The sequence below is a fragment of the Quercus lobata genome, chromosome 9, assembly GCF_001633185.2.
Source record: "Quercus lobata isolate SW786 chromosome 9, ValleyOak3.0 Primary Assembly, whole genome shotgun sequence".
NCBI lineage: Eukaryota > Viridiplantae > Streptophyta > Magnoliopsida > Fagales > Fagaceae > Quercus > Quercus lobata.
This window is the reverse complement of record NC_044912.1, coordinates 47,791,151-47,806,434: the sequence shown is the minus strand read 5'-3', so window position 1 is coordinate 47,806,434 and position 15,284 is coordinate 47,791,151. Positions and strand designations below refer to the sequence as shown.

The following is a 15,284-nucleotide window of genomic DNA, read 5'->3' as shown; positions in this document are numbered from 1 at the left end:
TTAAACTAGGTCTTCGACCTGGAAGTCTCTGTGCCTGACTTTGGAGTTGTAGTTCTTTGCCATGAGGTTTTGGTATCGCGCCAACCTTTGCTCTGCTGTTGCCCATACTTCGTCCACCAGGTCAAGTTGCAAGCAAAGTGCTTCATCATTCTTGTTTTTGTCATAGTTCTCCACCTGGTAACTTACAAGCCCTACCTCTGCTGGGATGACTGCCTCACTCCCATATGCTAGTCGAAATGGCGTCTCCCCTGTAGGTATCCTTATTGTTGTCCGATATGTCTATAAAACACTTGGTAGTTCCTTTGGCCATATGCCCTTTGCCCCCTCGAGCCGAGTCTTGATGATTTTGAGCAAGGATCGGTTCCTAACTTTAACCTATCCATTGGCTTGTAGGTGAGTAGGTGATGAGTAGTGGTTCTTGATTCCTAGCTCCAAACGTAAGTCCCTGAATGCATTGTTGTCGAGTTGCTTTTTGTTATCTGAGACAAGCACCCTGGGTATCCCATACCTACAAATGATGTTCTTCCAGACAAAACTTCGGATATTCTTTTCTGTTATAGTGGCTAAGGCTTCTCCTTCCACCCATTTGGTGAAGTAGTCGATGCCAACTACTAGGAATTTTAGCTACCTGACTGCTGTTGGGAAGGGGCCCAGGACATCTAATTCCCATTGAGCGAACGGCCACGGGGTCGTCATAGGGGTGAGTTCCTTCGGCGGTTGTCTGATGACATTGCCGAATCTTTGGCACTTGTCGCAAGCTTTGACATAAGTTTGTGCGTCCTTTTTCATAGTAGGCCAGTAGTATCCTGCTTGAATCAGCTTGTTCACCAACGATTGTGCCCCCGAATGGTTCCCGCAGATCCCCTCGTGGACCTCTCTTACGACGTAGTCCACCTCCTCGGGGCCTAAACACCTTAGTTACGGACGGGAGAAATCTCTTTTATATAGGATTTCTTTTATTAGAACAAAACGCAATGCTTGGACCTTCAATTTTCTAGCGGTGTCCTTCCTATCTGGTAGCATGCCATTCCTTAGGTAGGAGACTAATGGCGTGGTCCAGTTGCTTTCAGTACCTATCTCCTGCACACTAGTAACCTCATCTATGAGAGAAGAGATTTGGACGAAGGATAGTACCTGATCAGGGACGAGCATATATTCTGCTAAGGTGGCCTTCACAAGACGATCGGCACATTCGTTCTCCTCCCTTGGCATTTGGACGAACTTGATTTGGTGACCGCCGATTCAAGCCTTCAGCTCCTCAAGGTACTTCTTCATTCTTTTGTTCTTGCATTCGTAGTTACCATTAACGTGACTGGTTACGACTTGGGAGTCACAATATACGACCATATTTTCATCTCTTACCGCTCTTACGAGGTCCAATCCTGCCACTAAAGCTTCGTATTCTGCCTCATTATTGATCATAGGAAAGTTCAGGCGGATCATGCACTTGATCTTATCTCCTTCCGAGGTACGGAGTACCACACTGGCGCCTCCTGCTTGCTTATTTGAAGATCTGTCTGTATGAACGCTCCATTATGGAGCCATTTTTGCCCCCTGGCCTTCCATGAGAGTGAATTCAGCGATGAAGTCAGCCATCACCTGCCCCTTTATGGTAGTACGCGGACGATATCGTATATCGAATTCACTTAGTTCGACTACCCACAATGCCATTCATCCTGCTCCTTCGGGGCTACTCATGGCTTTTCTTAGGGGCTTATCCATCAAGACAACAATAGTATATGCTTGGAAATATGACTTGAGTTTTCATGCTGCAGTCACCAATGTGAACGTCAGCTTCTCCATTTGGGGATACCTTGCTTCTGCTCCTCGAAACCCTCGGCTTGTAAAGTAAACAGGCTTCTACAACCCATCCTCTTCTCTTAACAAAGCTACGCTGACAGCGGTTTGCGAGACAGCTAAATACAGATAGAGCTCTTCCTTTGGCTTGGATTGGCTGAGTAATGAAATAGATGAAAGATACAACTTTATATTTTCGAACGCCTTGATAGGCCACAAACTGAATGACCCCTTGTGATAGAAATTAATTAATTAATTAATTAGTCAAGTTATTAATTAATCAATTTATCATGCAAACGAGTGGTAGCATAAACAAATCACCAATAAACTAATTATGTAACGGAAAATAAATAACACAGTGATTTATTTACGAATGGGGAAAACCTAATGGCAAAAACCCTACTGGGTGATTTTCAGGTCACCACTCTCGAAACTCCACTATTATCACAACAAGCGGTTACAAGTAAAGGAATCCCAAGTACCTTACCAACCTACAGTTGAACCCTTACCCTAATACCCAATTGGACTTGTTCTGTAGTGACAGTTCCCCTTTCTGATGCACGACTCCCAAGTACATGACTAACCAATTGCGTGGATCCCAGTACGCGACTTCAATCACCAACTAAAAAGATTGTTGGTTGTAAAGTTCTTCAGTTCATCCACACGATGAAGATCAAGAAGATGCTTGGTCACAAAACCCTATGGTGCACATACACAACAACTTCTTCAAGAGAAAGAGATAAACTAGGGCAAGAATTTCGTCTCCGATCACAATTTTCTTGAACAGAGTTTGCTCAATACTTATGCAACTTGTGAACTGTTTGACGGCCCTTAAAACAATCCTTTTATATGTCTAAGGTTAGGAGAAAAGAAAGCCCAAAGACATATTCACGGATTCCAAGAAAATCATATTAGAATTCTGAAATCCTTAAAGCTCGACAGATAGGAGGTGTTGAGCAACTGTCGAGTACACTGGGCTTTGAACAGCTTTCTTAAGCTCAATAGATGCAGCTGTCGAGCTTTAATGAATCTGCACTATTAGCTTATTTTCTTAGACAGACTTGAAGGCTTCAACACTTAATCTTGAAATATGGTTTCTTGAAGTATTTATGCACATCCTAAATCTATCCACATACAAGTAAAGTGCGTTTTGTCAAAGGATAAACCAATTACATAAAGTAGTGACATATGTTCCTAACAAGTGAAACACATATGTCCTAACATGCCTACTGGCAATCGTCTGTCCATTCAAATGATCTCTTCAATACGTGGAAGAAGGGTAGGCATTTATCTGTCGCCCTTGAGACGAACCTGTTTAGTGCTGCTATCTTGCCATTCAAGCTCTACACCTCCTTGATCGTCTTCAGTAGGGCTAGTTCCATTATAGCTTGTATTTTCTCTAGATTAACCTCGATACCCCTTTGGGATACCATGAATCCTAGGGATTTCCCTGCATTAACCCTGAACACAGAGTTATTCGGATTCAATTTCATGTTGTATGCTCGAAGGGTGTCAAAGGTCTCTTGAAGGTCGCTCAGGTGTTCTCTTCTCGTAAGCTTTTCACCAGCATGTCATCCATATAAACTTTCACATTCCTCCCGATCTGGTGTGCAAACATCTTGTTCATTAATCTCTGGTACGTTGCCCTTGCATTCTTGAGTCCGAATGGCATCACTTTGTAGAAGAAGAGTCCTTGGCTGGTAACAAAGGAAGTTTTTTCTTGATCAGCCTCCTCCATTCTGATCTGGTTGTATCCTGAGAATGTGTACATGAAGCTCAGCAGCTGATGTCTCGTAGTTGAGTTTACCAAGGTATCTATTCGTGGAAGCTGGTAACTGTCCTTAGGGCAGGCTTTGTTGAGGTCTGTGAAGTCTACGCACATCCTCCACTTTCCATTGGCCTTTTTGACCATAACCACGTTTGCTAACCAGTTCGGGCAGTATACTTCTCGAATGAAATCTGCTTCTAGTAACTTCCGAACCTCCTCAGCTATCGCTTTGTCTCACTCCTAAGCGAACACTTGCTTTTTCTATCGAACGGGAGAGGATGAGGGTGATACATTCAATCTGTGAACCATGACTGAAGGGTCAATCCCTGGTATGTCCTCATGACTCCAGGCGAATACATCCTGATTCTCTCTTAGAAACATCGTGAGTGCATGACGAACCGACAGACTAGCCAACGTACCCATTCTAGTCATTCGTTTGGGCCTTGAGTCATCAAGAGTCACTTCCTCTAGCTCTTCCACTGGTTCTGCTGTTGTTCGTTGTTCCCCTATGCACATAGTTTTCTGGTGATCATCCATCTCTAGCATGACAATGTAGCATTCACGCGCTGCCACTTGATGGGAAACTTGATCATCAAATGGTAGGTTGATGTTACAGCCTTCCATGAATTCAAAGTAGGACGTCCCAATATGGTGTTGTATGTGGATGAGCAGTCAATGACTAGGAAGGTCACGTCCTTCGTGATCTGTTTAGGGTAATCTCCGACTGTCACTGGTAGGATGATCGTACCCAGTGGATACACCCTTGTTCCTCCAAATCCTACGAGCGGGGCGTTGGTTGGGATCAATTGTTCTTTCTCTATTCTCATCTGCTGAAAACCTAGATAGTATAAGATGTCCGTGGAGCTTCCGTTTTCTATTATTACCCTGTAGGTTTTATAGTCTCCTACCCGTATACTGACTACGAGTGCATCATCATGTGGGTGGTGGAGACGTCGGGCATCTTCCTTCGTGAACTCAATTACAGGATTGTTAACCCGCACCATCTTCGGGGCATATCTTGTTAGTTGAATATTCTGAACCATCCGTAGGTATGCCTTATGTGCCTTCTTAAAGGAACTAGAAGTACTGCCCCCTGTGATCATCCTTATGTCTCCCATGGGTGGCCTGGGTCGCTCATTTTTTCTTCGGGCTGGTACTCCTGGGTTTTGTTCTGTTCCTTCCTTGCCGATGAATTTTTGCAATTTCCCTTGCCTAATGAGGGCCTCTATCTGCTGTTTTAGGTCATAGCAATCAGACGTGTTGTGACTGTGGACTTGATGAAAATGGCAATATTTATCCCTGGGCCTTTTGCTGGGGTCACCCTTCAATTTGACGGGGAAAGTTAAGGCTCCTTCGTCTTTGATCTGCATCAGTACCTGATCAATCGGGGTATTCAGGGGGGTGAAGTTTGTGAATCTCCCTGTCGGGGGCTTGGATCTTTGATCATCTCTTTTATCTCCTGTTCTAGCCATCTTTCTGCCCTTATCTTACCGGGCTTCCTCCTGCCTTTCTCTCTTCTTAGGTTTCTCCTCGCGGGCCAACAGCGCATCCTCAGCATTCATGTACTTGGTGGCCCTGTAAAGCACATCCAACATGGTTTTCGGGTCATTCTTGTATAAGGAGAATAAAAACTTACCCTTTTGTAGCCCATTCATAAAGGCTGCTACAAGGATCTTGTCGTCAGCTTCGTTAATCGAAAGTGCTTCCTTGTTGAAGCGGGCTATATAAGACCTTAGCGTCTCATCCTCCTATTGTCTAATGCTCATTAAGCATATGGTTGACTTCTTATATCTATGTCCCCCGATAAAGTGTAAGGCGAACTGGGCACTTAGGTCCTTGAAAGTGTTGATTGAGTTGGGCATCAACTGTTGAACCAAATTCTCGTGGGACCCCTTAGCATGGTAAGGAAGGCCCTACACATGATCTCGTCTGCTACTCCTTGAAGGTGCATTAGGATCTTGAATGATTCCAAGTGATCGAGAGGGTCTTTGGCTCCGTTGTAGCTTTCTATTTGCGGCATGTGGAACTTCTATGGTAGGGGGAAGGAGTTGACGGACACGGTGAATGGTGAATTGGTTTAGTGGACTAGATAGTTAAGGTCACTAGCCACTCTCCCCTTGAGCGCGTTCATCATGAAGTCCATCCATTCTTTCATCATCTACATCTCCTCGACGATGTGGGGCGGAGCTGTATCAGTGATGAATGGACGGCTCATGTCTTGTCTATCAGGTCTACTTGGGGCATTACTACCCTCTGGCCCCTCTTGGTTCCTTCGGTCAGTGCTGGTACCTTCTTGGTCTTCCTCTTGGGTACCCATCGCTACGTTCTTCTACCATAGTTGTTCCTCTAGGACTTGGTTTTGTTTGGTGAGGCATTCCATTGCTGCTGTGAGGGTTTGGACCTGTCTCTCCAGGGTAGTGGGTTGCGGCTCGCCTCCTTGAACATTGTTGGTAGTCACCATCGAGCGAGTAAGTACCATGCAACTCTTTATTTGGAAAGCGTTTATATGGCTTACAAGTTGTTGTTGTTCCCAAAGATGACGCCAACTGATGATGCCGAAAAAATCACCAATGAGCCACACAGTCCTTGCACGCTCGAAACAATACCTGCATAATAAAAAGAGAAGACCTAACAGAGAGCACCAGTGTGGTGACGGCCAAATACCCTTCGAAGGTTAAGTCAAAACTTCTCACAACTCTAGAGTGCCAGAACTAGGGTAAATTATGTGTACCTATTTTCTGAGGGTCTTTGGGTTTTTATAGTAGTGTAGAATCAAACTCCTATGCTTGCGTGACAAGTCTTTTCCATATAGGGAAGATCTTCATTAATGGGCGTATCTTCCAAAATCTTCTTCGTATTAGAATTCTATTCATGTTGGGATTCTATGGGCGAGGGTTAATTGTGAGACGCAAGTCGTTTCCATTTAAGATTTCATGGAGACCACATAATGACCAATTTAGCGCCATGTGGCCTTTTGGTCCATCCACCTCGGTCCGTTCACACCAGACTCGTCCACTTTCGGCCCACTTATCATGATCTGTCAAGCCCATCCAAATGAACCCATCATCTCTAAATTCCTTCCCCTTCAAGAAAAAAAATACTTTTCTTATGTGTAGATAATTTAAACTATGAAGCATATGCAAATAAATATGAAAGGAATATGTTAGACTATCACAAGCAATGACAAGTAGGTATATTTGACAAGCAGCTCATGTTAACCTTGGCATTGTCGCTTATCACAAGCAACGCCAAGCATGTATATATAAGAGGGTAAGTATTAGAAGCCTATCATAGCTACAAGCAACTCATACTCCTCTCTTGGCCGAAACAAATAATGAGATGCATGCAGTAATTCAAGCCCGGCCCCAAGGATTCATACTAGCAAGTGTGAAACGATAGCAAGTATAAAAACTTGCAAAAAACAGCTTAAACAACTTGAGGAAAATAGATGTTAGCTCCAACAAATAAGGGAAGGTGGGATTAATAAGTTGAAGGAGAAAGGGGCACTTCTATTTGCGTAATTGAGAGATCAAAAACATGGTTTGCACCTCTACTGAATGTAACTAATGTCCCAAGATGTATAAGTGCTTCAATTGTTTTTTTTCAAATGTGTGTGTAATGTATGCGTGTTGTGGTTTCTAGTCTAGAGTTAATTTTAGCCCCCCCCCCCCCCCCCCCCTCCTCTTTCACATTTTGGGTTCCTTTCTAATTTATGGTGATGTTTAACTCACTTAAAGACCAATTGAATGAGGGAAATGTCGGTTGTGGCCATTGAGTATTAACTTTCCTTGATATTGAGTATGTTGGGGTCCCAATCTAGTCTTATGTCAATTAAGAAAATCAATTAATAATTTTAATCAATCACCAAAATCACCAAGCCAAGATATCAATTACGTGCAAGACCACATAAATTTAACTGGAAAACTCTTTCTCCTTGAAGAGAAAAATCACAAGACAAACTCTAGATAAATCAATTATTATAAATTCAATTACAATATCTTTCTCAAGAAATCTCAAATTTATCTCCCTTGTGTATGTTTCGTGGTTAAAGAAAAAATCTCTATATTTTTCTTTTCTCTCACACACACTCATTGCACTCGCTATGGTTTCTTCTTCTTTTCACATAATATTTTGCTCTTCACTATATTCACATTGCGGCAACACCTTTTTTCTATTCTTCACTCCACAACATGAATCAAAACCTCACAATTTTTCCTTGATTTGTGCGCTTTACAAAAGCTTTGTAGAGAAGACCCAAACCTTATTGTTTCTCTCCTTGGGGTATTTCCCAAGCAAAAATCTCATTTTTCTCTTTTGGCTTCATGCCCAATTCTATTATTTTTCTTCTCTTCTCATACCATCAAAATCTTTGCAACATGGTCTATTTATAAGACTTCAAATCAAATTCCTTAATACATAAGGAATATATTACTTCTTTGACAAGAAATATAATTTTCTTCAACTTCAAGGAATAATATTTCCTTCAACACCAAGGAAATTAAAGAAAATAACCAAATTTAATTTTTCCGTTTTCAATAAAAAAATCCAATTAGCTTTCCTAGTCACAATAGGAATTTCAGACAATTTTCCAACAGAGTAGTGTTCCTCCTTAAAAGGAGGCATTGTTTATGTCTTGTTTTTAATACAACAGCACGGCTAACTAATCATCCTAAAACTGCTTCCTTAAGGGGAAAACCCCAACTTATACTTGATGAAATCAAGGGTTGCAGCAGCTTTGCACTAATGGTAATTGGCCCTTTTTTTATGGAGGTAAAGATGACATTGGCTATAACTTTGTGTGTGTTTGGGACTAGCTTATAAACTAGCTTTTATTATTATTATTATTATTTTATATAAAGCTTTTTAAAACCTCACTTTATCTTAATTTTTCTCATTTTTTCAAAGTGCAAGTATATTTTAGTATACTTTTAACAAAAAGTTTTCAGCAAAAAACTAAGCTAAATATATAAAGCTTTTTAAAACCTCACTTTGTCTTAATTTTTCTCATTTTTTCAAAATGCAAATATATTTTAGCACACTTTTAACAAAAAAAATTTCAGCACAAAAGCTAAGCTATTCCCAAAAGCACAAATTTGACACAATAGATGCATTATTGCTTTAATAAGTTCTTTTACTTACACATGGCATCAAACTATAGATCCAATGTTCTTAGTGCTCCAAGCTCATTTTGTCAACTTTTGGGTGGGCCCAAGTTGACACGAAACGGCCATTTTGCCCTTCAACCCATTACTCTTCTATTTCCCTTATCTAGCTTGTTTCTCTCCTCAGTAAGCATGGTTCACTAGTGATGGAGGGAAATACTTGAACTTAAAAGGCTTGATATTTTTTACAGCTGTGGGCTTTCATAGGCTATTGCTAATCTTTTGTGGGCTTCAATTGGTTGATTCCATCGAATGGCTTTAGGACTTTATTGCACATTTGGATGGGCTTTGAAGCTAATGTCGTCGGGCTTATTATGGACCCATCTTGAATTAATTTTGGATGGCTATTTCAAATGTGTGGGTTGTACTTGCGGATTGTGGGCTTGGATGGCTCGTGAGTTAATAATAACGGGCTTTAGATTAACTGTATTGTTTCGTCTACTCATAGATTCAAAATCCATAAGTTTCCTCCCTGAAAATTTGGTTCTTTTGAGTTTAGACTACCCATCTCAATTAATTATAATTTATATGTTATAAAATATTAGTTCATGTCACCATCTAAGGAATAATTTAATTTCAATGCTCAGTTAGCTTTAACAGTATAGAAATAAGTTTCATTAGAAATTGACGATTATCTCTAAAATTACTTGTGATGCTTTCTGTAGACCCACTTATTTGTTGAGAAGTTTTATACAAGATTTGATCCCAGATTCAATCTAAGATAGAGAAGACTACATAACTATATTTTCTGGTTACAATATGAGTTGAGAAAAGTGAGTTATGCTAGGATAGTGTATTTGAGGATCCCAAATCCAAATTTGTTTTGTTGGGAACAGTATGATCTATAGATACTCCAAATTGTATTGGGTGTGAATGGCTCTTGAAATGTTCAACTAGATGCCTGAACGTGATTGTGTGTCTTGGAACACAATGTTATCGTTATCAATCTACTTTCAACATGACTTTTGGGTTCAGACTTCAGAGCCTTAGTACTTTTGTTGAGATGTGGAGTCAAGGTGTTAGACTGAATTCCATGACCTATGCCATTGAACACAATACAATTTCGTATCTATATGATCTTGAATGGGGGTATTAATTTGCATGATCAGATTGTTCAAATGGAACTACTCTTGATGATCTAGCTGGTAGTAGTCTTGTTGATAGCTTTTTTTTTTTTTTTTTTTTGATGAAAGAAGATAGTCTTGTTGATAGCTTAATAGAACACAATGCAGTTTCGTAGACTTATTTGATCAGTGGACTTGCATATTTTGAGTTAGAGGAATAAAGTCTTGGAATGGTTAAATCAAACGACTATTGTCTCGGATGAGTTTTCTCTTGCAACAATTCTTTGGCGTTAGTTCAGGTGAGAAGTATGTTGCAATTGAGGAACAACTACATAGATGTACAATCAAGATTGGAATGGGCTCCTCTGTTGCTGTAAGAAATTAGTTGCTAACATGCACTATGCGGAGGAAAGTCTTATATAAATATATATATATATATATATATATAATTTCTATCGTACCAAATGAAAATAGTACAATTTTTTTCAAAAATTCAAAAGGTAAGTTTATGAAAATATTCTTTTTTTAATAAAAATTATTAAAGGAAAATTACAACTTACCTACATGTGATTTGGCTGAAACTTAAGTTGTCTACTTGTAGTATGAAATTTGACACTTTACTCACCTGAGGTTAGCTTAGTTAGATTTCTGTAACCTATCTTTGTTAAAAACAGGGTTAAATATGTAATTTTGTTTCACTTTTATGTCTCTCTCCTTCAAAAACACAAAAAAGATATAAAAATACAAGATCAAATAAGGAAAAAAAAAAAATCCAATGGAACACTTGCATCATGGGATTTCAAACCACAGGTTGGCAACTTAAATTTCAGTCAAACCTCAGGTGGGTAAAGTTGTAATTTTCCTAATTATTTATAACAATTTGTATATCATTAAAAAGTATATAGAATTTTGAAATTATTTTTTATGTTTTAGACAAACTTTCTCAAACCCAATGTTTTCCACCCTACAGAAGAAAATATTAAAAAAAAATCCTAAAAATTATTAAAACTCAACAAAATTACAATTCAAAAAAAAAAAAAGAATTAAAAAAATCAAACTCACATTAAAATCAAACTCCAACTCCCTAATATATAAAATATGTGATGTGATGAAGCAAAATGTCCAATACATAATCAAATTCAAGATTTTTAACAAAGCTTTGAAGTCACAAAATAGAAAGAGGTGGTTGATCTCAAGTAAAAGTGTTGGTTGTAGCCAAGGCATCCTCCCTCAAAGCAAAATTTCTTGTTTTGCCACTGACAAGTTCAATACCTTGATTTTATTAACATGACACACAATCCACCAAATTTACTTAGATTGGAATTAATAGGCTTAGTTCATCATCAACAAGCCTAAAACCATTATACATGAAACTTATATATATTTAAAGATTTAGAGAGACTGTATATTTTTCCTCAAGTTTTTAAATTTAAAATACAACACCATTTTATCATTTATGACAAAACCAAGATCACCAAAAGGAAAAGGTGCAATAAGAAAAGCACCACAAAAATGTATTACATTGAGTAGACGATAAACGCAGCTTCTCAAAAAAAAAAAAAAAAAAAAAAAAAAAAAAAAAAGACACTTGTAATGGAAGCAACATATATTCATGAGTTTATTTATAAGGGAAAATTCTTATCCAACTAAATTTATTTTTAGCGTCTCCTCCACTTCACCCTTCTTCCTGTTGGATGGCCAATTACAAAAGACTTTATAAACCAACCACTCTTCCTTGTGATTATAATTTGTCCAACAAAAACTCCAACTATAAATCCACATCCATATCCCATCGCAACTACCTTCCAGCCAAACTCAAATGGAAACTCTGAGCCTTGTTTTGCTTCAAAATTTGAAGGTGGAGTTGGTGGGTCCTCTGAATTGGAACATCTTTTGGACAATGGGCTTCCACACAATTCTACATTTCCATTAAATGAACTATTTTGAAATGTGAGAAATTGTTTCCCTTGTGGTATAGGTCCTGTAAGATTATTATGAGACATATTCAAGAAAGCAAGGAAGGTGAGCCCCACTAGTTGTGGAGGAATCTCCCCAACTAGCATATTTTGAGAAAGATCCAGTGATTCTAGGTTTGTTAAGATTGCCAAAGACGACGGGATAAAACCAGTAAGAATATTGTTGGAAAAGTTAAGCATGTGAAGCGCTTTTAGATTCCCCAAAATTTTTGGAATTTCTCCTTCAAACTTGTTGCCTGATAGATCAATGGCCACGAGGAAATCTTGGATTTGCAAATATTTTGTCATTATGCCTTTGTTTGTCAATGTCATTGAGTAGGCATACGACATCAATAACCAACCATAGCTTACATGTTTTTTCATCTGACCATTTGCTTGCATATATGTTAAGTGACTTGCATCAAAGCTTTGCATGGCTTTCCAAATTTGGAAATATTCAGATGGCAACTTACCACTAATATTATTGTTTGAGACATCAATTATTTGTAATTTTGGGAATCTTTGAATTCTATCAGGTTTTCCAATAAAACCATGGATTCCATTTGATCGCAAAATGAGAACCCTTAGCTCAGGAAGAATGCCCAACCAAGAGGGGAAAATATCAATTATATGATTGTTTCCAATATCAAGAACTTCCAGAATTGTACAGTTAACCAATGATCTTGGTAAAGGCCCCTCAAAATGATTTTGACTCAATGTGATCATCCCCAATTTGCATCCTTCCATGAATATTTGAGGAATGCTGCCATGAAAGTTGTTGTATTGGAGATTAAGAACGGAAAGGTTTTTCAAGTCTCCTAAACAATGGGGAAGGAAGCCACTCAAGTTGTTGTATGAAACATCAAGATAAGAAAGAGAACTTAGTTCACAAATCATTTGAGAGATGTCTCCAGTCAACATGTTGTTAGAGACAGAATAGGAAAAGATGGATGGAGGTGGAATTGGCAGTGCCCCTTGAAGCTTGTTGTTTAGAAGGTTCAAAAATTGTAGACTACGCCAAGGGAAAGGATTTGGGGTTTGATCAAAACCTGTGAGTGAGTTTCCTGACATAATTAAAAACATGAGAGTGTCTATACTCAAGTTAGAGATCCATTTTGGTATTTGGCCATGAATGTTGTTTTGAGAAAGCACCAAAATTTCCAACTGATCTTGGTTTCTAAGGAACTCTGGGAAGTCACTTAGGTTACAAGAACCCAGTGCTAATACCTTAAATTTTTGAAAGGTAGAATTAGTACTAGGATGAATAACTAATGAAAGATTGTTATTAGATAAATCGAGGTGGAAGAGGTTATTGAGCTTTCGAATCAAGTCAAATTCTATCGTGCCACTCAAGTTATTTGAAAACAAGTCTAAAACTTGAAGACTCAAAAGGCTGGAAATAGATGTCGGAATTGGACCACACAATTTATTGTCTGAAAACCATAGAGTATTTAGTTGGGTGAGGTTTGCTAGCCACGATGGGATAGGACCGGTTAATTCATTCTGACCAAGTACTAATGATGTAAGTTTAGTCAGGTTTCCAATAGAAGAAAACGGGATATCACCATATAAACTAATATTTGCTAGAAGTAACATGGTGAGTTTGGTTTGCTTACCAACCCAAGAGAGAGTCCCAAGGCTAAAAATGTTTTCTGAAAGATCTAGATACGTGAGCTTCGTTAGGTTAGCAAATGACGATGGTATTGGTCCAGCGAAATTGCAACTATTAACATCCAATTCATATAAGGACTGGAGGTTACCCATTGAATCTGGTAGCTTTCCAGAGAAACTTGCGCCTGCAAGTCTCAAAACTTCAAGGGGGCTACTTCTATTAAATTCTGGTACACGACCAGTGAGTTTTGGATTGATGTGCACACAGAGAGACTTGAGATTTGGTAGCTGAAAAATTCCGGTTGGAAACTCACCATGCAAACCACAATTTATAAGAGAAATAGTTGTTAAAGAAGATAAGTTTGCCAAGATACTGGGTACAGTGGACGATATGTCCACCTCACTCAGAATTAGTTCTTCCAAGTTTGTTAACTTCTCAGCTATACTTCTGAGACCAGGTTTGTGGAGCTTCAATGGATTCAGAGCGAGGTTTAGGGAAACCAACTTCGAGAGTTGTAAAATTTCTGATGGGATCTTTCCTGAAAATCCAGAATAAGAGAGGTCAAGGTGAGTAAGCTTTGAAAGCCGCCTTACTCCAACGGGGATTTCAGAGTGATTGAAGTTGTTGATGGAGAGATTAAGCTTTTGAAGGTGAACAAGCTGGAAGAGGCTGCTACTGGAGTTGATAGAACCATAAAGAGAACTGTTACTGATGTCAAGGCTGATCACATGACCCGTGTTTTCATCACATTGAATACCATCCCATGTGCAGCAATCACTACTTTGTGCCATCCACGACGAAATCTTTGAATAAGCGGAAGTGGATTGATTGATGATAAGGCTTTCTTTGAATTGCAACAAGGCAAAGCTCTCATCATCATGACATAGTGGCTCCACCGAAGAAAAAGAGCCAGCAGAAACAAGAGAAAGCAGAGACAATAGGAAGAGAAACTGTGTGAACATCACGAAAGAAAGTGACGAACCCATAATGTTCTATTGGAGTTTGTTTTGCTGTAATGCATGACAAGTAAATAAATAGAAAAGAGAATAGGGATTTTCTAAACCTATCCATACGCCACCCTCACACACCATTCATTTCTTATCCAATTACTCCATTCAGTCCTCTTTGACATTTTCCATAAGATATTGCCATCTTTGTTAAACAATAAATGTATCATTCTCATGCCTTAATTAGCCGTGTAGACTAAAGCCACTGTGTCATTCTCAAGGATAGCTATCTTCTGTGGAATTTGGCGAAGTAAGAGAGAAACAAAGACGAAGACTAGGCGGTGAGGAGAAAATCTGGCATCTATCTACGTAATGAAGGAATAGGTTATAGGAAGTGTAATTTTTTTTCATAAGTTTTGTTGGATTGTGTGGCCAAATAGCCCACAATATGGATGTTGAACTATGTGGTTAAATAACCCACAATGTGTATGTAATTCTCAAAAGAAATTACCTTACACAATATTGTATATTAGATGATTATTATTAATAAAATTGTTTGAATAATGAAATTGCATGTTTTGGCCATGATTGGCTGTGTGGGGTTTGACATGGTCAAATATGCAGTTGAGACTTTAACGTTTAAATAAACGTTAGAGACTTTAACGTTGATGTCCTAATTTGTAGAAACTGAAATAAATGTTGGCAACTTTTGTGGATCTTTAAATATCCCACTTGAGATCTCTAAATAAGATAACCACACAAAAAATCTTGTAGAGTGAAAAATCCATTGCAACCCAAGCACTATTTCACTCTTATCTCTCCATTTGAATATATGTTTCAGATATTTACTCTCTTAGTGTTTTAGTTGAATAAGAGATCTATTTCAATTTGAGTTCTATTTCAATTTTGCTTCAAATTTGGTGTGTTTTAGTTGAATAAGAGTTCTATTTCAATTTGAGTCCTATTTCAATTTTGCTTC

The 15,284-nt window shown here is 38.7% G+C and overlaps 3 protein-coding genes across 3 annotated transcripts; all 3 read right to left on the bottom strand.

Moving 5' to 3' along the window:
- On the bottom strand, positions 1 to 4,102 carry LOC115961894. The gene is made up of 2 exons (XM_031080797.1): positions 3,985 to 4,102; positions 1 to 248 (listed from the first exon to the last, which is right to left on the bottom strand). The coding sequence occupies exons 1-2, from the start codon at positions 4,100 to 4,102 to the stop codon at positions 1 to 3; spliced, it is 366 nt and encodes a 121-aa protein (XP_030936657.1).
- A 2-nt stretch (positions 4,103 to 4,104) lies between these two features.
- LOC115961893 lies at positions 4,105 to 5,037 on the bottom strand. The gene has a single exon (XM_031080796.1). The coding sequence runs from the start codon at positions 5,035 to 5,037 to the stop codon at positions 4,105 to 4,107; it is 933 nt and encodes a 310-aa protein (XP_030936656.1).
- A 6,412-nt stretch (positions 5,038 to 11,449) lies between these two features.
- Positions 11,450 to 14,344, bottom strand: LOC115961892 (receptor-like protein 7). Its single transcript, XM_031080795.1, has one exon. It carries the CDS (start codon positions 14,342 to 14,344, stop codon positions 11,450 to 11,452), a length of 2,895 nt encoding a protein of 964 aa, XP_030936655.1.
- Positions 14,345 to 15,284: the final 940 nt, after the last annotated feature.